The sequence below is a fragment of the Barbus barbus genome (genome assembly GCF_936440315.1).
Source record: "Barbus barbus genome assembly, chromosome: 45".
In the NCBI taxonomy this organism is placed as follows: Eukaryota; Metazoa; Chordata; class Actinopteri; order Cypriniformes; family Cyprinidae; genus Barbus; species Barbus barbus.
In genome coordinates, this window is record NC_136723.1 from 13,682,005 (window position 1) to 13,709,467 (window position 27,463).

Consider the following 27,463-nt stretch of genomic DNA (forward strand, 5'->3'; position numbering starts at 1 on the left):
TCAGCCTGGAGCATTTCTGCTCCACTCAGTGCTTATCTGATATTATCCAATTCAATAATAATGGTTGCCTACAACTATGGGAACTTCTATAATATAAAGAAATTAGTATTATGAATGCTAAAGTACATTTATACAGTTTCTGTTGCAATATGAGTTTTACAAAGCAGCTTTTAAACCAAAAGTCTGTTTTATTCACAAAATATTAGGCTATCAGGGAAAATGCCAGTATCTCAAGCCAGTATACAGTATTCTGTCCATTGTCAGACAAGGATTTATTAATAATATTTTACCAGGGCTGGTGCCCAGTAAAAAGGGCCTAGCGATGCCCTGCTGTGAACATTTCTCTGGTAAATTGACAAAAAAAAAAAGAAAAGCATCTCATTGCACAAATATGATGTCATAGCTAAATAAGACTAAAGACTAAACTGGGTGCATATAATTGTAATTCTGTACTCAAGTAAGAACATCTGTTTTTATCGAGATTTTACATTAAGTAGTTAAAAAAAAAAAGTCTGACGGTTTATGCATTTATTTTGAATTCATTGCACGCGCTTTATATCATCCGCCCTCTTTACAGCCAGTCAGATCATTTCTTGGGAAAAGAAACGTGTTGAGAAAGGTATCGTGAAACTTTTAAAGAATTGGCAGTGGCTCATACAGTGAGAGTGTGTCTCGTTACTGATAAGAACTGACAGTTATAAAGTGAGCTTGCCGGAAGATTTTGCTTTCAGCCAATGCAGCCGCCCCACAGCAAACAACAGAGGAGAAACCCATAATGATTGGAGGCAGCGCACTCAAAGACATGACCGAAGTTCACATTAGTGACACATTAACTGTTGTGGTGACCAAGCATTTCTTTTCGAAAGGCCTTCAAAATGGGGGATTATGCTCGCTAAATCTCCGCAGTAAACAGCTTTGTGTGTAGTGTGTGTGAGTGATTACCGGCGGTGAGTTTTCCGATCCAGAACAGGTAATTGCTTCTGACTCATATGAAACCTGCAGGTAAGCTGATAAAGAGCGCCAGTGCGCATGCGCACATTTGACAGAAAAATAAAATCATTCTTTATTTACATAAATTACGAGGAATTATATAATATCGGAATGGAAAATACTTTTGCCTTTTCACTCTGAAACTTTATTTATTGTCGTCTGTTTATTTTTGTGTCGGGTTCATTTTTCTTGTAGCTCTGGAGAATGGAGCGTAGGAGTAGAGCTCGTGTAGCGGTGATAGGAGGCGGGCCGGCGGGGCTTTGCGCTGCGCGACACATCCTGTCTAGGCCCCAGGACTTTGATCCACCCGTGGTGTATGAAATGACCGATCATTTGGGTGGGACGTGGTTCTATGAGGAACGAGTGGGCACATATGATAATGGGTATCCCATTCACAGCAGTATGTATAGGGACCTCAGGTAGAGAGCAATGTTGTTCCTGTCCCTGCTGAGAATAAAAGCATCTTAAACTTGCCTAAGATGGTTTCGTGACTTGGTTTAGTCTGGTCTATCTGGTCTGATCTCCCAAATTGACAAGCAGAAGTAACCCCAAACCCCATCTAAACCAGCAGACTTGACCAAGTCAGGAGAACAGAACAGTCTAGGTTTTAAATGTTTTTTTATTATTATTCTGAGCAGGGAATTTATTTATTTTCATTTTTGAACATTTTATGTACTATAAAATCTCATATCTGTTTTAAGGACCAATTTGCCTAAGGAGATTATGATGTTCCCTGATTTTCCCTTTGATGACCACCTTCCTTCTTTTTTGCACCATACATCGGTTCAGCAGTATTTGGAAAAATACTCTGAGAAACATGACATTGCTCGTCATATCAAGGTATGTGTTTGTCTTTATTCTAAATTCTGTCTTTAATGAAAAGGAATAGAAAATTATGCATTACTTCACTTCATCAATGGATCCTCTGCAGTGAATGGGTGCCGTCAGATTGAGAGTCCAAACAGCTGATAAAAGCATCACAACAATCCACATGACTCCTGTCCATCAATTAATATTTTATAAAGTGCAAACGTGCATTTTTGTAATAAACAAGTCCATCATTAAGAATTTTTTTTACCTTCAAACCGTTTCTTCTGAGTCCTCTATCCATAACATTGCGATGAAAAAGTTAGCTGTCTGAATCAGGAAAGAAATATGCACAGCTCAAGTTTACTCCGTTTACAAGCAAAACAGTTCTAAACAAAGGTTGGATTATGATGTGAGAAGACATCAGGGAATTAAATTTTGGAGGAAGCATTATTATAGAATATGGATGTATTTTGGCCAGAAGCAACATTTTAAAGTTAAAACGCCTTGTTTCTTACAAACACTGAGATTTTTTGCTTTGACATTAACTGACAAGACATTAATGGATGGGCTGGAGTCATGTGGATTGCATATGGATTATTGTGATGTTTTTAGCAGCTGTTTGAACTCTCATTCTGATGGCACCCATTCACTGCGGAGGAACCATTTGTGAGCAAGTGATATAATGCTTTTTATTTTTTTTCAAACTCATTTTGGATGGCCTGAGGGTGAGTACATTTAAAGCAAATTTATTTTTTTTGCTAAACTACTACTTTAATCAATCCCCTAGTTAGTAAATTGCTCTTTTAGTGAAAGAAACGTAGATTGGCATTGCACGTTTTTAAGTTTAATAAACCCTAAAACGCAGATAAACCATCCTGAGTAAACTATTGTTAAAAACCAGTCCATCACTATCCATGTGACTATACATTTTGTAAAACCTTACAAATAAATAATAATGTAAACATAATGTCACTACATATCTGAGAAAGAAGCAAAAAAAATCCATAATAATGAGGGAAAACTGATGATATTGGAAATTAACAGGTAGAAACAAAATTAATATTGACATGACTGACATTATGGATCAATCAGCATGTGACAAATGCTATTTGGCATGTGTCCGTTTATTTTAAATCTGAGAAAACAATGCATGACTCTCTTAGTCGTCTCTTAGTATAACTACACAAGACTCTAAATAAACTGTATTAGTCGAGTAAAAAGAGCTGTTAGGGTAATGTTGTTGTAGAACTGCTTGTGGCCAGAAAGTTGAGATCAGGCATGTAGGGGTCACTGACCCCTCCTTGTCAAAGGCATCAACGTCACCACAAAATCGAAGGACACATCCAGTGTGCTTCGAGACCACATTAGAAATGTTCTCAGTGTTACTAAGTATTTTTCTTACCAACAGAAGCAAAAATATTGCTTATGACAGACCGCTTTGTCCCTCACAGTTCAACACCGTGGTGGAAAAGGTGAAGCCCGTCTCCATGGAGACGGAGACGGGGGGAGCTGTGACGTGGGAGGTAATTTCGCGCAGCACACGTGGAGACCAGAACACGCAGACGTTCGACTCGGTGTTCGTCTGCAACGGGTGAGGGATGCCATCTTAAAGAGTCCTTTTATCTCCCAGACATCCTCATATGGACACAACTGCATCTAATCTTCGATTGCAGCTTCGCAGTTATGTTCTAAATGCATAGCATTATTCAAATAGTGGCATGTTCATTTACCCCATAATATACCCAGAGGCTTTTATCTGGCTGAATTCTCGCAGAGGTGATGTGAATAGGTATTATGTTATGCATTCATGTGGCATTTCTGCGAGGGAATTCAGAAGACTACAGGAGCCCTTTAGCGTCTCAGCGCTGACTGATATTTCCTTCCTCTTTCTGCAGGCATTACTTCGACCCCCACCTGCCCTACATTCCTGGAATAGAGCATTTTAAAGGTACAACAAATGATCACTGATCACTACAAATGCATAACCCTGAAAGCCCCAACCATTAGTCTCATTACACCCCTGCATCTTCCCTTTTATCTCTCTGTCTCTCATCTTCTTGCCTTTATCTTTGCCTTCTTCCACTGCTGTTTTGCAGGGAAAGTCTTGCACAGCCACTCATACCGCTATCCAGAGCCCTTTGCCAACAAGTCCGTTGTGGTCTTGGGGGCCAGAGCATCTGGTGTGGATATTTCCATTGAGTTAGCACAAGTTAACACTCAGGTTTGTGGCTTAGCTTCCCTTTTTAAAAAGGTCACATACTATTTGAAGTGCCACAGCTTTGTTTGGTTGTAAATTAAAGGGTTGGGCACCTGAAAACAAAAATCTATCATTATTTACTCACCCTTCATGTTGTTCCAGAGCCGAATGACTTTCTTTACACTGTGGAACACAATAGATGTTAGTTCATGCAGCTCGGAATCATAACAGATGCTGACAAGCTCCAAAAAATGACCAAAATCCCTCATAATCTTCTTTCAAGCACTACTTTCAAAGTATATTCTATAGGTATCTTGGGTTTTTAATTGGTGACTCTCTTACCTTTGTTCCTCGTGTCCAGCAATTGGTGAAAAGCTTGAAAGTGAAACTGGGTTTTTATTTTAGAATTAAATCCTTCCTTTCTTTTGAGGCTAAAAAGAGGCTTGTTGCTGCCACTTTCATGTCTATACTTGACTATGGTGATGTCATATGCATGCATCTTCTCAGAGTTTACATGCTCTGGGCACTGTTTATCATGGTGCACTGAGATTTTGTAACAAATCTTAAACCTTTTACTCATTATGTGTTGTATGCTCGTGTTGAATGGTCTTTTTTGTCCATTCGTAGACTAAAATATTGGCATTTTTTAATATATAAATCTATCTTGGGACTGCGAACTTGCTATCTTGGGTCCCAGAACTTTTGCTTACTGTCTGTTCCTGTAGTGTGCACTGAACTGGGGAAAAGGCATTTAAATTGGCTGCTTCCTCTGCTTAGGGAGCTGGTCTCATTGCATGTTTTTAAAGGGATTTTAAATTATTTGGAGGCAGAAACATCTGGTTGTAGATGTTTTGTTTGATTTAGTTATTTATTGTTTTTCTTTATTGTTATTTTTTTTGTTTGTTTTGTTTGTGTGCATTGATGGATGTTACTTGCAAGACCCATGTGAGTTTTTGTGTTGCTGACAATCTTGGCCAGGATGTTCCTGTAAAAGATTTTATTCTCAATGTGCTTTTCTTGGTAAAATAAAGGTTTAAAAAAATGTGTTAAATTTGTATTAGGTTTTATATATCTATATAGTTTCATTAACTCTTATTTTAGTTGTAGTTATTTTATTACTGAATGAAAACATCCTACAAAGTTTTAAATTTGAAAGTGCACCGTGCATAAAGTTATTGTCTCTCAAAAGAAAATGTTGACTCTGAATCATTGAAACGAGTCCATTTTAAAACGAATGCCAAGCCGTTTCATGTTGATGTCAACATGAAGCATTAGTATATTGCCAGTGTTGGGGGTAACGCATTACAAGTAACGCGAGTTACGTAATCAGATTGCTTTTTTCAAGTAACTAGTAAAGTAACGCATTACTTTTTAATTTACAAGGAAATATCTGAGTTACTTTTTCAAAAAAGTAACGTCAGTTACTTTGCTTTCCCATTTATTGCCTGACAAGTCTCCTGTCCCCATGTTGGGAGAAATCGGAAGTACAGAGGCGTTGTGTGCGCTGTGTGAACATGATGTTACTGTAGTTCTAGACTAAATATGAATGTGCATTAATTCATCTCACTCGCAAAAAAAAATGTTTTTAAAGTTTCATCAAAATGAATGCAAACTCAGAATATGATGCAAACCTGCAATAATTAAATATGTTAAATAACACAAATGTATCTAATCCCATTTTAGTAACCAATGTCTTTGCTGCTGACCTTTGATCCAGTTCAACCATACTAATAAGCAAAAATGACTTTAGATAAACTAACAATTGTGCTTCATTGTTATTTTTTTTTTATTGCTGAAGAGTGTTGAACCCTCTTCTCCTGCGTTCTACTGTACAGACGTGAATTTACTTTTCCTTCAGCCTGAGGTTTATTCATTACACTTTTTGGTGTGAAAGGGCTTTTACATTTGCTATAATTAGAACTTATTATATTAAAAACAATATTAATGGTAAAAAAAAAGGTAAAATATTTAAAAATTAACGCAAGAGTAACGTAATGCATTACTTTCCATAAAAAGTAACTAAGTAAAGTAATTAGTTACTTTTTTAGGGAGTAACGCAATATTGTAATGCATTACTTTTAAAAGTAACTTTCCCCAAAACTGCATATTGCCTTATATCGACTTGTTGGTCTTTTCGCGTAGGTCTGAATGAAAATGCAAATTCATTCTTTGCCACTAGGTGCCACTTTTGGAGCAGTAAAAATAGCTGTTTCCCCAGTAACACTGTACACAAAGCAGCACTGCACAAAGCTGCTTTATCTGGCAGTACAGGCATGATGAAATGGAAATGAAACCAATCGGACCAATCACCGCAGATTAGCACCAAGCAGAGGAGGGGTTTGGAAAAATGAATCGTTGAACGAATTGCTTGCGAGTTGTTGAGCAAATAAGGTCAAAATAAATGCATATTATAAGACAATGACAGTGTTTGAAAGTGACCTTGCATGCATGTCAACCTGTTGCTGGGGACTCCCAAAACCAAAATATGATATTCATTACCCATAATAGGGGCACTTTAATAATAACACTTATTCAAGGTCTTTTGAACTCATAAAAGTATAACAGACCCATATTTATAGTTCGCAGGAAGTGAAAGAGTGAATTATCTATTTTATAATGCATATTATAAATCTTATTGTGAACAATTTATAAGTGCATATGTTTCCTTTTTCTTTAATTTTTTTGTTTGTTTAATAAAAAATCTCATAACTGGATATTTACTAGGCCTGCAAGCTCATGTTCATCTGCCTCCACTTTTGAGTGCAACACATATCTCTAAAAACAATCAACAACCAAAAGACAGAACTAAGTCTTCGCCCTCAAATGAACGTCACAATATGGAAGAAAAGATCTGTCGCTACTCACGGGTTCCTTTTCATTGTGACATTAAACCTTCACACCCATGCATTTTTATTGTTTTGAATAGATCAGTATGAACACTTTCCTTTCGAGTTTCACAAAAAAAAGTCATATGGGTTTGGAACAAACTGAGTTTGAATACATAATAACAGAAATGTTGTTTTTGATTGCCGTATCCCTTTGTGTTGTTCATTTTATCCATCTCAGTGGATAACATTTAAAATCTTAAACACTTTGAATTGGTCTTTACTGATTTTGGCCTTTTTTGGCCTCACCGATAAGTGACTGAGATTGAGCGACTGTTTTTCAATTTCTTATCTGCAAATGTTTTTCTCATTCTAGGTGATTCTAAGTCATAACACACCAACCATGTCCTTACCTCAGTCTCTGGGTATCCGGCAGGCTAGCGCTGTTGTTGGGGTTTTAGAGGACGGATCTTTACAGTTCCAGGACGGATCAGTGACCCAGGCTGATATTCTTCTGTTCTGTACAGGATACAACTTTAACTTCCCCTTCCTTTGCCCATCAGACCTGGGACTGGACGTACAGGATTTTTTTGTGACTCCACTCTACAAGTACTTGTTGCCCCCTAGCTTCCCTTCAATTTTTTTTATTGGCATTTGCAAAATTATTTGCCCTTTCATACATTTTGACTGTCAGGTGAGCAGAGAGGAAACACAATATGATTTGAATACTGAATGGGACTGATTCTCATTCTAATGTTCTTGTTTTTATAGGTTAAGTTTGCACTTGCTGTTCTGGAGGGCTCTGTAAAGCTGCCCACCCAGGAAGAGATGGAGAAGGAAGTGCAGAGAGAGACACAACGAAAACAAGACACAGGTGTGCAGGTGAAGCACCTCTTCAATTTGGACAATTATCAGTGGGATTATTACCTGGATCTGGCCAGGGTGGGCCGATTCACACCCCCTCAGCCAGTGTTTGAGAGTCTCTATGAAGAGGTGCGCACACAGAGGCAGAAAGACCCACATAAATTCAGACAAATCAACTATAGGCTCATTGATGCCACACAGTGGGAGCTTTTGGAAGCTCCACCAGAACAGACAGATTGAGTTTAGCTAGTCTGAGGACAAATTAATGATATTTACACTGTATTGCTTTCTTTTTATAGGAAAAGAAAGTCTGTAGAAATGCTGAAGGAATAATTTAAAAAAATAATTATATATGTGTGTGTGTGTGTGTGTCAATTGGAGGCAAATATGTCAAGATTTGAAATTGTATCCTGTTTTAATTTTGAATTTATTTTTCTATTTTTGATTTATTATCATAACAAATAATAAAATATTAGAAATTAGTTCAGTTTATGTCAACAGAAATATTTAAATATTTACATGATTGTCATAATGTCTTACTATTAGTTATGTTTTTATTTTGATTGAATGACCGCAACATATGAGCTCCACTCCATATGTATACATTTCTAAAAAAAAAAAAAAAAATGCTTTGCATCATTGACCTACAGACTACATAGCCTATATATGTACATAAACATTTTCTGTCTAGGAAACTATCCAGAGATTGTAAAAAATAAAAAGATAGGTCTCATTAAAATGCAAAACATTTTTTTAATGCACATAAAACTGTTTTGTTGTCATGCAATAGCGCTTCTTTAGAAGATAATATCTTGCTATTTATTTAATGGATACTTAACTTGACGTTTTATCAAATCATTTTAAAGATTGTTTAATATTTAATTTTTTTAACATTCCATTATTTTCTTTTTACTATATGATCCTGCATAATAATAATAAAACAAAATTAAACGTTTTCCGTCTTCATTTTAGTTTGTTGCTAAATATTTTCAATACTGCATCAGCAACCTCGAGCTCTTCCAGAAATATTAAAGTATTTACACAGAGTTGCGATGTGAAGTTTATGTTAGGGTTGAAGGGGCTGTGATTTTGAATCATTGCATCACAGCTTTCATCAGCAATGTGAACAACACGCCACAGTCCCGCAGACTTTCCCATCTGCTCCCAGTCTTCATCTCCCAAACATGTGAAATCGGACACCTACTTTCTCAACCCGTCTTATATGCACTATAACATTATACTAAACATTAACGCGCAATTCTGACTTGAACTGCAGCAACTGACTCCACAAGTTCAGACGATAGACATCGATAAAAAGTCGCCGTAAACTTGCGGTTCAAGAAAACATACTTGAAGAAACACGGACGGAGGGCGGTGTTTCCTCTCCAGCAGAGGAAGGATTGAAGTAGTGAGAAATAATTCATTAAACGGCGTCAAATGTTGAAATACATTGAAGTTTAGCTGAGAGTCGCGATGTCGACATCAGTTTTAAGATAAAAGGTGAGTGAATTCATGTCATGTAGCCTAACATTACTCCTAGAAAAGAAAACAGAAACCGGAGGCTCAGCCACGATACGATACAACTGTGTCACGTCTAAAATTTATGATTAAAAGGATATTCGTGGTGTCTTTCTAAAGATTAAAGTCTTAGTCCTGCGTCATGAAAGAAACAGAAACGCTTCTTTATTTTAATGTGACTTCAGTTTGCTGGGCTTGTTTTCTCTGAAAACAGGAATTTTAATGTAGCATGGCTTTCTTTAAAGGTCTGGAATGAAATCAAATGTCCTAGTGTCTTACTTGAAGGGTCATTTAATTTCATTTTGTCCCTCATGAACATGTAAACAATGATTTCAGCGAAAAACAGATACCAACTTTTAGTTGCTTAGCCTATATGTCTCTGTATACAGAAACAAAAAAATATGTGGTGAATGTTTTTTCTCTCTCTCCATGAGAATGTCTTCTGGCCTGTTCCCAGCCATGTTTCAGAATTCTCCTGAAGTATGTTATGAAATATGCCCATTACGATTGCTAAATTTGCTTTAAAACTGTCAACTGTTGCTTTTTTTAAGGCAACTACATCCCAACATACACTACTGTTCAAAAGTTTGGGGTCCATTAGGTCATTTAAATAAATTAATACTTTTATTCAGCAAAAATGTATTCAATTGGCCAAAAGTGACTGTAAGACATTTATAATGTTACAAAATATTTTCATTTCAAATAAACGCTGTTATTTTAAACTTTCTATTCATCAAAGAATAAAAAATCCCCCCCCCCCCCCCCCCCCCCCCAGGATATTAAGCAGCTCAACTGTTTTCAACATTGATGATAAGAAGAAATGTTTCTTGAACAGCAAATCAGCATATTAGAATGATTTCTACTCCATGCATGTTTTGCAAGATTCCCCTTTCTGTCCAACTTATTTTATTGGACTGTCCAGCTTTTAATGTAGAAAACTCTTTTGTGAAGTAAACTCACTTAAAGAGTTATTTAGTATAATTTAGCCAGAAAAAGTTTTAGAATTTTTATGTTAATGTAATATAACTTGCGTTTGTTTGTTGTCTGGTTTTTATTGTATTTATTATACTTGTATGAAAATAGCCTAAGATACTGACATTAAATAAAAATATACTACTATTAGAATGATTTAAATTGAAATAATTCACAATATTACTGTTTAATGTATCAAATAAATGTAGCCTTGGTGAGCATAAGACCTTTTCGAAAGGTCCTTTTCCCACCCCAAGCTTTTCAAAATTTGTTTTGAATTGCCACAACCAACTTCACTTAAAAACATTTCTTAAAGAACATCTTTTAATGTGCTTTTAAAACCACTTTTTCGGACTATAAAACACTTTTTTTTTTTTCCTCAAACATTTTTTTGTTTAGCTTTATGAAAGATTTGGAAAGATTTTGGAATATTACAAAATATTTACAATTTTGCATGTCGTTTTAGCCTGTCTGTGCTGGACTAGCATCACTCTCCAACGGATGGAGGAGAATCCAGACAGCGACAGGCATTATGAGAGGACCACTGATGACCCCTCACCCTCGGGCCAGGGGACCAAAGAGCAAAGCGAGGAGTCCCCCCTGGGTGATCATGACCTACCCATCATGCAATGGAGAGATTTAAGTTTGCGAATTGTAGAGCTAGAAAGGCAGGAAGAGGACAGAAGGAAAAAAGCAGAGGTAACAGTTTACCAGGATTTTATATATATTTATATTTATTAAAATATTATTAAAGACCTCTATCCTTCAGAGTCTAGGTTTATCAGAGCGAGACAGAATACTTGGATGCTGGACAGAATCAAAACACCATTCACTCCATTGGGAGCCATGGGTGGATGAGAACGACTACAGTCCCTGCCGTGTCCCTGTCATAACGTCACGGTAATTCACATGTGCATGTTCATAATCTTTAGCTACATTGTTCTGTTTAATGTGTTCTGTGTATTTACATCCTTCAGGTTTAATAGTCCTAAAAACCTTCAGCTGTGTTTCATCAACAACAGTGAGAGTGAGGAGGAGGATGACGAAGGAGCATCTAGCAAAGAGGTGGGTGCAGAGAGTCGTGATAGTAGTTTCTCTGAGTTGTATCTCAGGTCATGATTTATGAGATTGCGAAAAGCATTAGGTTTTTGTTATCCTCAGAGCTCATGTGAGGCAGAGCTACGTGGGAGTTGCTCTCAGGGACTAAAACAGGAAGTAAAAGCAGCACTCAGGACTCTCAGAGACAAGCTATGGGCTGAACAGAAGGAGAAAGAGGTGAGAGATTTCAAAGACATCGTTAACTCAGCATGACTGTCTTTCTTCCGTGAAACACAAAAGGAAAATGTGTTGGGTGGTTTATGCATGCAATTACAAAACAAAAATGAAGCTTGTAATGGGGACTGAAGCTTTCAAGTTTCAAAATTGATTCAAAAACTACATAAAAGTGTCATTCAAGATATCTACTTTTGTGTTCCACAGAATAAAGTTCCACAGGATCATATAAGGGTGAGTAAATGATGGCAGAAAAGCAGACTTGTTTCCAGTATGTTTTCCTTTCATTTTCTCCACATGGATTTCAAAAATTTCTTCTTTAAAAAGTTCCTGTCATGAACCAAACCACCCATCTCTGGGATGATTCACAACATGACAAACTTTCATCTGAAGCATAAAATGATATATCTGTAATTTGAAAAAAAAAAAAAATCTTGTACTTTTAAAGTACATCAATGCTGTATTTGATCAAAATTACAGTAAACGCAGTAATATTGTGAAATATTATTATTTCAAAAAGCTGGTTCCCATTTTAATATATTTTATGTCAATTGTATTGTTTTGTAATGATGGCAACGATACATTTTCAGCATCATTACTACAGTCTTCAGTGTCACATGATCCTTCAGAAATCATTCTAATGCTGATTTGGTACTTATTATCAGTGTTATTATCTTCTGGAATGTTACTGTTGAACTCTGTGCCTTTAAGGCAAAGGAGTGTAAGATTTCAGTGTTATCTGAACCGTAATCCAGTGTTTTTTTTTTGTGTGACTCTGTTGGTGGTCATTTCACTGATATTTATTTTTTGCATATTTTTGTTTTATTTTCAGCAAGCCACCCACAGTAGCATGAACATAAGGAGAAAGATTCTTAGCCTTAGTGATCTACAGACATGCTCTTTACTGCAGCTGAATGCGCTCAGGGCCTCGCTGAATGAGGACATTCAAGGTATCTTTTTCCTCAGTGATACAATTTGCAGTCACTGAACTGCAGCAATGACATTTTCAGTCAATAATACAACTCATAAATGTCATGCAGTTTTCATGCTGCTTTAAACTCTTTTTCCAAAATGTTTTTGCACTTTTAAAATGCCATTGATTTTTTACTCATGCACTAATTTGATTTGTGTTTTTAGATTTGAGCTCAGAACTGGTGAAACATCTCGTAGTACGGGACCACCTTCGGACTAAGCAAGATGCTTTGCTCCTGGATGTACAGGATATGACATCATTATGAACAATCTTTTTGTTTGGAACACTGCATAACTGCAGTTTAACGTTGGCACTTTCTGAAAGCAGTAATTTACTGCTACTCATCCTGTGGACTAACAAAGGCCAGAATATCCTGTTTGTTCTTGAAGAAATGTAGCCCTGTAATGTAAAAATGTGTCACATTTATCATAGTCACAAGTTTTATTGTGGAAAAAGTGCCTTATAACAAACTCTAATGTCTGTGATTCATATGTCACTTACAGTTTAATTTTCCTTTCATAAATAGAGAACATATTAAGCTGCTGTCAAAGCCATATGTGATCAATAACTGTGTATTAATCATCAGTTACTTTAAGCATTCCATTGAAACACATTATATGTAATCATCATGAAAATATACAGTAAATGTGCATTTTGCTGTCATATGAATGTGCCTTACAACTTTCCTGTGTATCAAACTTATACATAAGAATAAAGTATATATCAGTGCTAAATATTCACAATAATTTAATAAATCATTATTTTATTTTATACACAGTCTAATGAGCCTTTTTTGTGGAACTGGAAAAGCAGTTATGCCATAAATACTCTGCATTAAAAGATATTTAAGGTCGCTTTGTGGTTTCTCAGATCACGCTCTTGAAGGTGCCTCAAATATCCCAGAAAAGAATTATAGATTAAAGTCAAAATGAATGTGTTATTTTTTTCAATTTATGTTTAATGAAAAAATAATAAGCATTAAATCACTTGCTCACCAATTGATCCTCTGTAGTGAATGGGTGCCATCAGAATGAGAGTCCGAATAGCTGATAAAAGTATCACAATAATCCACACAAACTTCAGACTGTTGTTTCCGGCTAAAATACGAGTCCTCTGCTCTACCCACAATATTGATTTCTTCAATGAAATAGTTGTCTCATCTGACTCAGGAGAGGAATATACACAAATAAAGCACTATTTACAAGCCAAAACAGTCTAAAATGTTGAATAATTTTGATGTGAAATGACAGGATTATGATGGATTTATGATGGTTACACTTCACAAAATGTAAATAATGGACTTCACTTGCTCACCGATGGATCCTCTGCAGGTGCCATCAGAATGAGAGTTCAAACAGCTGATAAAAACACAACAATAATCCAGAAGTGATGGTATAAAGTTAAAATACCTTACATTATTTGTTTCTTACATACATGCTGCCTTTTGCTTTAATACATCTTTAATGATGGGCTGGAGTTTTGTGGATTATTATGTTTTTATCAGCTGTTTGGGCTCTCATTCTGACGGCACCCATTCACTGCAGAGGATCCATTGGTTAGCTAGTGATGTAATGCTAAATTTCTCCAAATCTGTTTCAGTGAAGAAACAAACTCATCTACATCTTGGATGGTGAGTACATTTTCGGCATTTTTTTTATTTCTGGGTAAACTGTTCCATTAATGATAATGCAATATTAAACAGTATAATATGAGTTAATAGAAAATGTGTTTGGTTTGATGTTAATGAATGACTACTTGAGTGTTACTGGTGAGGGTTATGGGGGTTCACAAGACAAAACTTGCTTAGCCCTGGTATGTTTCACATAATGACCTGTGTGTTTCCGTTAGGTTGCTGTACATAAATGTACTCTGTACAGCTGACTGACCATTCATGCACAATGAACGGCGAGGGAGCGAGAGAGGGCACAGAGACCAGAAAGAAAAGAAGCACACAGAATTACTGATTGAGAACTGATTAGTAAAACCTAGCAGATCTGGATACCAAACTGAGAAAGTAATTTGTATACAGAGACTGTATAGTTCAAGAAGTGTAGCAAAAAGTACAGAACTTTTCGTCCTGACCTTTTATCAAATGCGTGAAGAAATTAATGCATTTTGGCTGCACATTCAAGTTACCTTTTTTCTAGACCTTTAAGCAGGTAAGATATTTCATTTACATCTACTTTCCATGGTCTACATGTATAAGAACAAACTTTGCTTTAATACTATAAAAATAAAATTGTTTTAAATGAATAAGGATGACCTATCCAGTCATTTTCAATCTCTATAATACTATCACATTTTTTCTAGTTTACATTTTCTAACTTTTCATAATCAAATCAAGGTGTTTATAATCAATATGCATGGTTTTGTGTTGAACTGCACGCTGGATTGGGTTTCCGCTCAGCATTTCTTGTCTGAATGAATAGGAATTAATTATTTACTGGAGCATACCTGCAAGGACACATGATATTGTAATACCAAAACTGCCTCTGTAGTACACAAGCATATTCATTAAGAAACAAACTCAAGTATTTCACGAACCAAAAATGGAGATTTTGTCATTACTGCTCCGTGTTATGTAGGCACTATGCATATAGATGAATGCATCAGCCATGTCTAGCCATAAATTAGGCATCTTAATGCACACGCTTCCCAGTTTTCATTGCAAACAGGGTCAGTTGGGTCAGGAAGTGGCACGTGTTGATACCTCTTAATTTGTGTGAAGAAAAATTGCAATGGGAAAGAACTCGTCCAATACATGGGACTCAAGAAATGGGGGATGGAAAGATGAATGAAGGTTTTACGGAATGGTTTGTTACTGATTGATGGGGTAATAGACCAGAAGAGGCCGATTCAGCACTATAGACAGATAAAGTTGAAGGACTGAGTCATTGGTCAACCTGCAGTTTGCTTGGAAATAAACTATAGGACGGACTACAAGAAAGTTCAGATTTACAATGCAATCACAGTAAAAAATATATAACGTTCCTCTGTTTTCTCCATCTTGGAGTGATATCCTGACAGGATATCCTGAAGGTTGAAGAATGTGGAGCTTCTAGATTGAATTGAAGAGGTCTCGAGAAGACAGTTATGTGGCTCTGCGGTGACAAGATCATGGACAGCTGATCATGAAGACCACGACTTCAATCTCCAACGTATCGCTGCAGCCAGATGTTCATAACCACAGTGCACCGCACAGCTGCAGCATCGACGAGTCCTACAAGTACATCATCTTGCCTCTGTGCTACTCCTTGACCTTCTTGCTCAGCCTCGTCCTGAACTCCACCGTCCTCCTTCGGTCCTATCGGTGCAGGAGCGGTCGTCAGTGGAGCACTTCGCTGATCTACATGGTCAATCTGGCCTCCACGGATCTGATGTACAGCTTCTCGCTGCCGTTCCTCGTGGCTAGCTATGTGATGCGTGACCATTGGGTTTTTGGAGACTTCATGTGCAGACTGGTGCGTTTCTTGTTTTACTTCAACCTGTACTGCAGCATTTTCTTCCTCACCTGTATATCCGTCCATCGCTACATGGGAATCTGTCATCCGATCAGAAACATTGCTTTGGAGAGCAAGCGGGCGGTTAGGGGCATTTGCGCAACTGTTTGGGTCATAGTGTTCATACTTACATGCCCAATCGTCAGATTTGCCAAAACAGGGGATGTTTTGAGGAAAATTGGAGGTGGGGTGAATGAAGCAACCGATTCTTGGTCAGAAAGTAGTGGAGATGCTGGAAAAGTCGAGGAGGAGGTATATAGGAACTGTTGGGATGATGCAATTGATAGTGAGTTTTCCGAATACGTGCCTTATGGAATCATTCTACACCTTCTGGGCTTCTTCTTCCCTTTTATCGTAATCGCATGGTGTTACTCGCAGGTGGTGCGGACCATCTTCCAAACGCTTCACTGCCAGCCACAGGTGCAAGAGGAAGGGGGAATGTGTGGCGGGGTCGAAGGGATCAAAGACAGGACGTCCATGTCCATCTCTGGCTCTCAACATGCGCCGTACCTCAACAGGCGGCGCAAGTCCATTAAAACCATCATCACCATCACCATCCTGTTCGCGCTGTGCTTCCTGCCCTTCCACATCACACGCACGCTCTTCCTCGTCCTCAAGGAAATGAAGGTCGTCGAGTGCCAAACCATGCGGATGGTTTCCATTTGCTACAAGATCACTCGGCCGCTGGCATCCTGCAATTCCTGGCTCAATGCACTCCTTTATTTCTTAACAGGAGACAAAAGCTTAGCCTGCTGTGGACGGACCAGCGCCGGTCACAACACCCACCTGCTCTGGCCTTTACAGATTCTTGGAGGACAGAAAGAGGCTGAGGATCAAGAGCAAGGCAATTCACATAAAGCAGAGGAAGCTCATGAAAGTGACTCGAAATCTTCAGGAATAACATAGATGAGGTCGGGAATGCACAGTCTCTATGGAACAGACCTACTTGTAATGCTCTAGATTTCATAATATTTATTATTCATTCATATTACTGAGCAATTTCACACAATCTTGAGCATTGCTGTATGTTTTATGCTAGTATGTGACTGGGTATCTCTTTTAAACAATGTTTTTGGAGTTGGTGAGTAAAAATAAGTTTGATACAGTAAATAATATTAAAATAATAAAGTATAAAACTAGCATTTTTTATGCATAAAATGAGTTATTAATTGCTGACTGACTAGAAGTAAAGTACAGCCAACAGGCCAAAATAATATACAAAAAAAACAGGAAGTAAAAAGTTACTAATTGACATCGTGACAATTAAACCGATTTGCTCACACTATTAGCAAGACTAATTTGACCTGTTTGCTGTCCAGATCCTGAAACTGTCAACCTGCACATACTTTTACAATTTAATATTAAGATCCTGTATTTAAAATAAAAAATCATTTTAATGTATCTTAAAAATAAACATTGAATTTTAAAAACATACTTTCAGCTAATTGTAAATGTCCATGCTTTCTGCTTGAATTGCAATTCCTAAGCATTCACTAATTCATAAGCATTTGTTTTTATAAATATTGTTCACGCTGATAGAATAAATTTTATACGTAATTTTATTTTGTTTAAATTGACCTTGTGAAACACACTTTCAGACTACCATTGTGATTAGGCTTGCATATGCAAGAGTGTAAAATTCATAAGTATTCACCACTTCATAAACAGCTGTGGATATTTGTTTTATGAATGTTATGATATAATTCACTACGGTTATGGTAAATGGTTAATCTTGAATATGTAAGAGAGTAAAATACATAAAAATTAACCTTGACGTTTTTATTAATTGTTATAATGTAATTCACATTGACAGAATTTACTTTGTAGCACTTTACAGAGAGGTTTGATTTGTTCAAATGAGTTAATGCATTAAGAATCACAATTTTTTTAACACATACTACATTTACAAACATCAAAAGCTTAGTTAAACTTTATATACACGTTTACCTTGTTCAAATACAGTTTTGTAGTGCTTTACTGTTGTATGACTGGCATGCATCCCAAGGTGACTTGTGGATTAATCCTCAGTGAAAATAACCTTAAATATGAGTTTTTTCTTTCATTAATCGTATTGCATTTTCTTTTAATCCGATTAATCTCAAACTCTATATATCTTCCACTGAGGCCAGAATATTTGGCAAAAGAATATGCAGTAAATAGCCACATGTTCACTTCTCTTGAGCTCAGTGCTTTATCTGTGTGCAATTCTCTTATCTACCAGAGCGAGGCGCTGTTGTACAGGGGGATGCACAATTTCTATTTGGTTGCGGGAAATGTTTTATTTTCTAAATTAAGAAATGACCGAAAACTTTTAATGTATCCCGTGTTTCAGACTGTATCGGCAGACACTTTCAGCTGAGGATGCCTTCACCGACAGAGCCGACGATCTCATGTTTGATCGGGATGGTGTTATGTCATTTTTCCGACTGCTTTACAAACTAACGTTAGCAGGTAAACTTGAAAAAATAAGCCGTGGCAGAAAGCTTCACCTTTATCACGACATTTGACCGAAAAGACCCGAAAGCTTATTTTCTGACCACTTTGATCCGTGTTAATTGGCTTATGTGCTGTTTTTGCTTTTTGATGTTTTATTTGCTCTGTTCGGATAAATTGGATTGGATTAAAAAGCCAAAGGACCTTGTCGACTTGGTGGCTTTGCATTGGAAATAGTGCTGAATATACCTAACTTGTGGGCTGAATACGAAAAATCTCTTTAATGCACAGAAATCCCTGTATTTGCTTCATGTTTACGCCGACGAAATCAACCTGAGGAGTTTATACTAAGTTTGTGTGCGATCTGATAAACCAGCTGTGGCTCGAGCTCACAGCTGTTATTTAAATTAGTGCAGCAAGCTGACACTATTTCGTTTAGAAAACTCAACAAAATGCGATAGACACGGGAAAGCAGTCCACTCAGTTAAATTGGATCGGGGATTTTGGCGTGAGGCCTGCTGGTCGGGCTTTTGCCGGGTGAGATTTGGGAGTAAGGCCGCGTCAGGTCGCGTTGAGGCCGGCCGTGAGTGACGCGCAGTCCCGGCGCCAGAGGACGAGCTATGGAGAGGATGGAGGTGGACCAGTGCGCAGGCGCAGGAGGAGCCCTCCGAAGGTCCAACAGCGCCCCCATGATCACGAACGTCAGGTGAGGGAACTGCACCCGAATATTCATTACCTTATGAATTAATTTAAAACAGTAATATACACTACTGAATCATGTAGATAAATAATTTAATCCCAGAGCACTCTCATCTCTTGTTTGCTGGTGCTGCAGTGATGGGACGACAGTATTCAGCTCTAATACTTCGGCTCGGTATCGTCGGAGCAGCGTTTCTGTGAACCCGAGCTGTCCCTCACGGGTGAGTGTTCAGAGGGTCTGTGGATATCAGTTTTGGGCATTTAGTTTTCTAAAAACGTCAATAACTCGTTTGTGTTACAGACCCTTCCTCTGTCCCCATTCTCGCTGTCTTGTGAGAGATCCGAACACAAGAGACAGGTGAGAAGTGAAGAATCGATTCTGTGATGCTTTTAAACAGTAGTTCATGAGTATGTTGAGCACCTGCTGTCTGCTTTTACTTTGCAATTAAGAGAGAGAGAGAGAATCCATTGTAGTTTATTAGTAAGCACATAATTCAGTCTAGTGATGTTTTATTGTGCAATGTTTGTCATCCAGATTGAGAATGTGGAGCTCACTTTGAGAGGAAGTTTACAGAGACTTAGGTAACCAAACACAAAAATTGTGCATAAATAAAAGGGTTATATTATCAAAATATTAAGTTATTTTAACTTGATTTTCTCTCATCTCAGTGCCTCGCCTGCTGTTCCCTTCCCTCCTGCGAGTCATTGGCATAGCCATCTGTCTCCAGTGAGTATTTCTCTTTTGGTTTCAGGTCATCAGTTTCAATCCGTTGTCGTTCTTGTTATTCACCTCACTCTGTACGTCCCACGCAGGGATTCCATTCCCAGGACAGCGGTGTCACTCCTAATTCCTCACCCAGTCCAACTCGAAGGTTTCGAGGGTAAGTTCATTAATAAAACTACAGTATTAGAATGTATATCCTTCAAATGTAAAAACTAGCAGGAATTTGGTCTCATATTTAGTTACAAGAGACACAAATGTCTTTTCTGAGCAAAGATTTTGATTTGGTTTGACTGAACAGAGGATCTGTGAGCTCTGGAGTGAGATGGCCATCAGTTGCACCTTTGAAAAGGAAAGGTAATGATTTATAACCTGTTGTTTCTTCTAAATGCATTTGAAAAAGAACATTAGAAACTTATCAGAAAGGATAGGAATCCTAATGAATACAAATAATTATTATTACTAGCACTTTTAATATTTTATTGGTAGTGTCTTTTTTTGTATGAAGTAAAACTGCCATACAAAAGTTCAAAGCTGGTAAGATTTGTAATGTTTTTTGAAGAAAAAAAGCTTATGCTTGCCAAGGCTGTATTTATTTGATCAAAAATACAGTAAAACAGCAATATTATGAAATATAACAATTTAAAATGAAAACTGAATTTACTCCAGTCTTCATTGTCACGTGATCCCCCAGAAACCATTCTAATATGCTAATATGCGTTCTAATTTGGTGCTGAAGAAACATTTCTTATTAGCATCAAAGTTAAAAACAAATATTTTTGTGGAAACTGTGGCAGATTTTTTTTTTCCTCCGGACTCTTTAATGAATGGAAAGTTGAAAAGAACAGCATTATTTTTTACTGTAATTTTTGATAAATTTAATGCATTCTGGCTGAATATAAATATTATTTAATTAAAAAACATTACAGACCTCAAACTTTTGAATGGTAATGTAATTATAGGGATACTTTGTTTTCTGTATTGTTATTTTTTGGCATTGCGTTTCATAAGTACATAGTAACGGTTCTTGGTTCATTTCATGTAACACATGGTGAAAATACTTGAGTTTAAAACTTAATGAGTCATCAGAAACTTTGAGTCATTTTGACTGATTTATTCAAAATAATCAATTAGTTTGTGAATCAAGCTATTACATTGTCTGCCCCCCCCCCCCCCCCCTTTTTTTTTTCCTTTACTCAAGGTGGAGTAGAATCGGACGGTCCGCCCAAAAAGCTCTTTGTCGCTGGAGTCACAGACCCTGCTCACATAACCAGTTACACAGTCAGGTGAGTCTTAAAATGATGCTTAAATAAACAACAGAACAGAATCTCATGCCTCATTATAGGATCTACTTCAGCACTTAATGAATCTCTTCATACATACAGCGTTTCCCAGTCAGTGGACTCTTCCTCTGGGATTGCTCCTGTTGGTTCACACACCCAGACCACCCCCCTGTCTCTCTCCCCTCCGCCCCCCTTCACCTCTCACCACCCCAGCATCTAAACCCCCCAGTATTCATCACATCATCACCTTGTAAGCTTCGGATTCAAGGTGTTGTAAAATGAAGACCAAACTTCGACCTAATCTCGGTTCTGTCCGTTTTTGTTTTCCTGCTTTTAATTTGGTGCTTTGAATAGAGTATTTCAGCTCAGTCACTTCTGAAGGAAATTCAAACTAGTAGTTACTGATTTCAAGATGCAAAATCTTCCGGATGTATCTGACATGACAACATGGATGCTGCAGGCTATCATGTAATTTGTGAATAATTATGGAACTTCGGTGCCTACAGAATAGTTTGCTGTATATATATGAAATAGTATCTGCAATAACATATTTGCAATGAAAGTGTTCAGGTTATTGAAACCTGGCGAATATTGACACAAAGACCCTTTCCTTAGTGTACAGACTCAAAAGAAAGACCTTATTTTCCCCCTCCTTTTTTTTTTCCTTAAGTTGTATTTTGGTACATCTTCAGCTTCCATTAACAGGGTCCAACGGTCTGGTAAAACTTCCAGAATGCGTAGAAAAAAGGACTAAGGATAGAAAGTATTAAAATCAGTTGGCCATAGATGTCAACTTGTTGTATAAATGTGTATAAAATGTGAATAATCGAATATTATTTTGGTAGGTATTAATCTTGTGTTTCTCTCTTGCATTTATCCGAGGGGTCTGATGTCTGTAAATGTTTATTTTTCCATATAGCTTTTAGCTTGGTCTGGAGTTTGAAAAATATTCTTTAAATCATTGGAAATGATACCAGCGCATTCAGGCAACTCCCATATTTTGTTTCGCTTATTGCTTACTTAAAGAAATCGTTCACCCAAAAATTCATATTTGCTTACAATTTACTCTCCCTCGGGCCATCCAGTATAGATGAGTTTTGTGTCTTCATCAGAACAGATTTGGAGAAGTTACATTTAGTTACATGCGCATTACATTACTTGCTCACCAATGGATCCTCTGCAGTGAATTGGTGCCGTCAGAATAAGAGTTCAAACAGCTGATAAAAACATCACAATAATCCAGAAGTGATATTATAAAGTTAAAATGCCTTAAAAGATGGATTTGTTTCTTACAAACAAGCAGCTTTTTGCTTCAAAATATCTTTATTGATGGACTGGAGTTGTGTGGTTTACTTGTGGATTATTGTAATGTTTTTATCAGTTGTTTGGACTCTCATTCTGACGGCACCCATTCACTGCAGAGGATCCATTGGTGAGCAAGTGATTTAATGCTAAACTTCTCCAAATCTGTTTCGAAAAAATCATCAGCAAATCTTAATTTTTGGTTGAACTGTTCCTTTAAAACATGTACTGTAAAGACTTGATGTCTCACCTCTCGTCTACAATCTGTTTGTAGAGTATACGCGAAGCACTTTCAGTTAAAAGTCCACATCGAAAACTGACCTAGAGCCTTAGAATGTATCCTGTCTGAGGCAAGATGCTTTTCAGCGATGACACAGTGTCAAAATCATTAGTTAAACTGTTTTTCCCTCCTAAACAAGACTTTTACATTGTGAATTATGTACAGAAATCGAGGACTTAAGATATGATGAGCTGTTGCATTACAAAACACAATGAACCGTTTCTACAATCACGGTTTCAGTGGATATTATACTCTTCCTCTTGTACTATTTGCACAGTGTTAGATATCAATGTTGCTGTTATATGAGTGGGATCATATTTTTACTTTTATTGTAATGGGTCTTGTTTTGTAATGTTTTAATTGTTTGAATCCTTTCACTTGGGACATATTTTCAGATCTGATTTTTGTGTAAAAGCAGCAGTTCTGGATCATGGCTTTAATTGTGGTGTTTGAGCTGGATGGATTTTATTAAGAAAATGTGTTATCCAAAAAGTGACATGCAGCAGTTAATTGAACTGGAAGCCCTTCTAAAGCAAACTTACCAAGATATTTCACTGCATTATGCAAATGATGTTGGTTACATTCTTATTTATGGATGTGTAAAGGCTCTGGTAGCAGTATGTACTTCATTGTCACAATTCTTGATTCCCAAAGTCTTTACTGTATGGACACCGGCAGCTTGTCGGTCTCTAAAGTTGCACATCAGACATTTGAAGCCGTTCCTCTGTTTCCATATTCATATATCTGGAGGAATACAGCTCATTCTTCTATATAATGTCATTATATAGAAATATATAATGCCTTTTACTCATTTAGTGTTTAATTCAGCGATAATGCCTTGCAGGTTTTTGAGTCTTGAAGATTTTATTCCAAAATGACAATTTCCAGTTGTTGTGGTCCTTGAGATTTCAAAGTTTGATACCAATGTTTATGGGTCTTTCAAAGTGATTATAAATGTGCAATATGCATTGAAGTTGCTGGAATTAGTATGTCAGGTTTATTGGGATAATCAATTCCAGGTATTTATCAAGAACCTGAATATAAGACTTGACAGCTGTTTGTTCTGAATCATTTGTATAATCTAGAATACGTACCATGTAATTTCTTTTTCAATTTTTGCCATACACTTATTATGACAGGTTCTGTTGTATCAGTGTCAGAGAAAGAATCATTATTTGTCCTTTCTTCGTTCTCCTTAAATGTGGTGTTGTGAAGAAACTAAATGGATTGTGACTGCACGAAACACATTGTAAAGAAATGCCAAAGCCGATAGATCAGTTGTTCAAGTTGTAAATATATTCTGGAAGCCAGAAAAATTTAGTGAAAGATGGATATTTTTTGACACATTGGTAGCAAAAGTACATTTATTCCCTCTCAGTCGCCCAAGATGAATGTGCAATTATCAGAGAAGAAATATAATTTACCATAAAATGTATATTATACCATATATTCTTATGAAAAATATAATAAAAACTCATTTTATTGATTTGTATGTTGTCTTTTTAGGCCGAGCCAAGAAATTGCATGACAAGACAATTTGTTCATATCAAATTTAAGCAGGCATGTCTTATATTTGCTGCTGAAATGACCTGTTTAATTATTCTGTAATGGTAAAAAATATATATATACATACAACAGACGCTGCACCTAACATACAGTGGCAGTGAAAGAAAATGCTAAAATATTTCTCAAACAATTTTTGATGTCGTGCTGCCACATTTTCATTACAAGCAGCATCTTCACTTTACAAAGCTTTACTTCAGCCAAAAGGGCCTATTAATTAAAAAAGGAAATATTTTTTACAAGTAGTTTGACCACTGTCCTGTAAACCCCTTTTCAGCTGTGGGCAGATCAGATCACACAACATGAACCACTAAAAACATAATTCTATTATCTATTTTTGCTGCATAATAAGAGCTAAGGATACAGTTGTTTTAATTAATCTTCACTGACATGGGTAGAGAATGTTTGGCGATGTAGTACAGATCTGGTGCTGTTTGAACCCACAGCAGAAAAAGTGTTAAAGGTGTACAGCAATGATCAAACTTGATCATCTTTGCTCCCCTCTTGCACCTGAATATCACTTTGACTGACAAGTGAAGATCAGCGGGACAGCAGAGGTAGATCACTGGAGTTCATTATAAGACTGGAGTCCAGATTCAAGCTCTCTGCCAGAAAAAAAAGAAAGAAAATTTAACACACTTTGTTCCTATGCATTCATTTACCCCAAAATGAAAATTCTGCAAAAACCCTCTTTTCCAGCTTCATAGTGAATGCAAACAAACCATAAAATGTTTTTTGAATGATACAAGGGTGAACGATGACAATTTTCATTTCCTTTTCTTTCATTTCTATCCTTCAATGCTTTCAAAATGTGACTCACCTTGGTCAAAGTTTGGTTTTTTAGTGGAACCCTCTCCAAGCCCTTCAATATCCACCAAATCACTGTTCACATCAGAGTCATTCAAAGCACTCAGAGTCACATCTGATAACAGACAGCCAAACTGTGTAAGTGCACTGACAGACATATAACCACAGTCTGAATGAAAAAGGATCATTAAAATACAAGCACTGAGTCACCTGATGGTTTAGGGTTCTTTATTGTTGCTTGTAAAGACGAAGAACTCTGCAATCCAGTTGTCACAACCACCTGTGAGGTGGGCACAGCGATAACGGTGGGGGCGACTGATGCAGGAGGCAGCGGTAGCGTCACTGTGGTTTTCTTCATGGGTTTTTTAGGCGACTCTGCAGTGAGAGGTACCCTGCTGTCCTCATACAGCTTCCTTTTCACTGTGGTCTTAATCTGGGCACTACAAGATGATGAGGAAAAAGAGAGAAAGTTTTTTGTGGTGCATTTGGGTAAGATGGGGAAAGATGTCCTCACCTGAAGAATAGTTCACCTCAAAAATGAAAATTCTGTCATTATTTACTCACCCTCATGTCATTTCTAACCTATATAAAAGTTTATTCCTTATATGTTGAACACAAAAGAAGATATTTTGAAGAACCAATCAGTTGCTGGTCCCTATTGATTTCCATAGTAGGGAAAGAAATACTAAGTCAATGGGGACCATCAACTGTTTGATTATTAGCATTCTTCAAAATATCTTCTTTTATGTTCAACATCAGAAAGAAACTGGAATGACATGATGGTGAGTAAACAAAAACAGAATTTTTATTTTTCAGGTGAACTTTTTTTTTTAAAGAACAATGTGCATTTACTTTTAAATTGTAACATATTTAGATTATTTGATTGATATTTAGTTGATTGACATTGATATTTATGCATCAGCTCATGTGTTATTATAGGAAATTAATAGAAACATTTGCTAAGTTTAGTTGTTAGAGCAAAAACTGTAAAATTATTTCATTATTATTACACTACTGGGATAAGATGGCACCATGCCTGAATAAACTTTCACAGAATATATAAATGACTTCTGATATCATTATTTTTCATATTTATATATGGGTAATAGGTGTTTTGGTGTCTGCATCCATTTAAATTTACAAAAGTGATTTTAGATATATAGAAAGCATATTAAATGCAATTGTCTACTTTAATATTTTTTATTGATTCATTCATTCAGTGTAACAGATATATTTATGTAAAAAAAAACTACTTATTAAAATGTATAAAAGAAAAAGTGATCATACTAAATTTTATTATATATTCAAAACACTTCTTGCTGACAAATAGTTAAAACCTAGTGGTTTGAAAGACTGGTAAAGATGTCAAATTGCAGTTAATTAGATTTTGGGGGCTGCACTGTGGTCTTTAAATAGTCTATTAATGTCCTCTAATGACTCTTATTCTAAATTTGACTGACAAGATGTTTTGGTATATAAACTATTGTTACACTGAATGACTGTAAAATACAAATGTGAAAATTGATGCCGTCACAAAAATTATGCATATAAAACAGCATTTAATATCCCAAACAATTAGATTATATTACATGGAATATTATATAATATATTAATATTTCATATATATAGTATTTATTTAAAAAAAAAAATCCGACAATTACACAGCTAGAACTCTATCACACCTACAGCTTGATAAACACTTACACTGTCCGCTCTTTTATGACTGAGCTGATGCTGTTCAAGTCTTCACCGAAGCGGCGAACTGCAGAACGCAGCATCTCGATCTCAGTGTCGGTCCATTTGGCTCTGAGAGAAGCCGTGTGCAAAAAAAGAGTCTGTTATCATATATCGACTATACTTCAACAACAACAGTACATTTGAAATACTGCAGATGTTGTTTCAGCAGAAAGGAAGTCATAAAGCACAACTCACCCTGCAGGAGAGGAGTCTGCCACTGGATGCAGCTGCATGGTCAGTTCACCCAGTTTAGAGAAAGCAGCGCCCGCAGCCGAGAAGATCTCGCCCACCTGATTGATATTTAATTATATGTGCTTTTGATTTATCCTTACAGAAGAATATTTATAATGCAAAACAACGCAAATGTTTACCTTTGTGGAAGCTGAAGCCATGCTGGAGTGATGAGCTGAAATAAACAGACCTGACACAAATGCAACAACAATCCAGTCGTGTCTCAGTCTAAAACGATCGAACCGGTTTAAAATGACGGCTGCAGTCATCCAGTGACTTTTCGCAGGAAAATGTCTTTATCTTTATCATATATCTAATAAAAAGTCTCTATAATCAGCATGAACGGAACATAATGGTTCGAACTAAAAATTCCCAGAGTACAATGCGCTTCGAAAATGTGGCGTGTGATTGGTCAGCGCATAGCCAATCAAGTGATTGCACACGAACTGCGCAACATCCATACGAAAAAAGCCGAGCGCTGTCGAA

At 36.8% G+C, this 27,463-nt stretch overlaps 5 protein-coding genes across 7 annotated transcripts; 4 read left to right on the plus strand and 1 right to left on the minus strand.

Annotated features, from left to right (window-relative positions):
* Positions 1–638: 638 nt before the first annotated feature.
* Positions 639–8,641, plus strand: LOC306864009 (uncharacterized protein). Of its 2 annotated transcripts, none has more exons than XM_079407662.1 (8): positions 639–970; positions 1,186–1,409; positions 1,692–1,830; positions 3,252–3,391; positions 3,696–3,748; positions 3,897–4,021; positions 7,199–7,516; positions 7,594–8,641. In XM_079407662.1, exons 2-8 carry the CDS (start codon positions 1,195–1,197, stop codon positions 7,924–7,926), a joined length of 1,323 nt encoding a protein of 440 aa, XP_079263788.1. In that variant the 5' UTR covers positions 639–970; positions 1,186–1,194; the 3' UTR covers positions 7,927–8,641. The 2 variants fall into 2 exon arrangements, with proteins under 2 accessions (XP_079263788.1, XP_079263789.1); XM_079407663.1 differs by having other exon boundaries at positions 724–1,002.
* A 181-nt stretch (positions 8,642–8,822) lies between these two features.
* Positions 8,823–13,193, plus strand: LOC306863773 (schwannomin-interacting protein 1-like). Its single transcript, XM_079407328.1, has 8 exons — positions 8,823–9,186; positions 10,643–10,875; positions 10,946–11,076; positions 11,154–11,241; positions 11,338–11,451; positions 11,656–11,682; positions 12,281–12,398; positions 12,586–13,193. The coding sequence occupies exons 2-8, from the start codon at positions 10,678–10,680 to the stop codon at positions 12,684–12,686; spliced, it is 777 nt and encodes a 258-aa protein (XP_079263454.1). The 5' UTR covers positions 8,823–9,186; positions 10,643–10,677; the 3' UTR covers positions 12,687–13,193.
* Positions 13,194–15,552: 2,359 nt separating this feature from the next.
* On the plus strand, positions 15,553–16,827 carry LOC306864432 (P2Y purinoceptor 3-like; the record flags this gene model as incomplete). The annotated part of the gene is made up of 1 exon (XM_079408441.1): positions 15,553–16,827. One exon carries the CDS (start codon positions 15,553–15,555, stop codon positions 16,825–16,827), a length of 1,275 nt encoding a protein of 424 aa, XP_079264567.1.
* A 1,313-nt stretch (positions 16,828–18,140) lies between these two features.
* Positions 18,141–24,124, plus strand: LOC306864552 (P2R1A-PPP2R2A-interacting phosphatase regulator 1-like). 2 transcript variants are annotated; one of them, XR_013783796.1, is made up of 10 exons: positions 18,141–19,060; positions 19,190–19,274; positions 19,355–19,411; positions 19,589–19,635; positions 19,723–19,780; positions 19,867–19,934; positions 20,076–20,131; positions 20,976–21,060; positions 21,160–22,141; positions 22,479–24,124. XR_013783796.1 is itself a non-coding variant. In XM_079408647.1 (9 exons), exons 1-9 carry the CDS (start codon positions 18,975–18,977, stop codon positions 21,275–21,277), a joined length of 660 nt encoding a protein of 219 aa, XP_079264773.1. In that variant the 5' UTR covers positions 18,141–18,974; the 3' UTR covers positions 21,278–24,124. The 2 variants fall into 2 exon arrangements, 1 of the variants encoding a protein (XP_079264773.1); XM_079408647.1 differs by having other exon boundaries at positions 21,160–24,124.
* Positions 23,912–27,363, minus strand: LOC306864553 (BPTF-associated chromatin complex component 1-like). The gene is made up of 6 exons (XM_079408648.1): positions 27,118–27,363; positions 26,942–27,036; positions 26,714–26,815; positions 25,220–25,449; positions 25,023–25,124; positions 23,912–24,807 (listed from the first exon to the last, which is right to left on the minus strand). Exons 1-6 carry the CDS (start codon positions 27,244–27,246, stop codon positions 24,743–24,745), a joined length of 723 nt encoding a protein of 240 aa, XP_079264774.1. The 5' UTR covers positions 27,247–27,363; the 3' UTR covers positions 23,912–24,742.
* Positions 27,364–27,463: the final 100 nt, after the last annotated feature.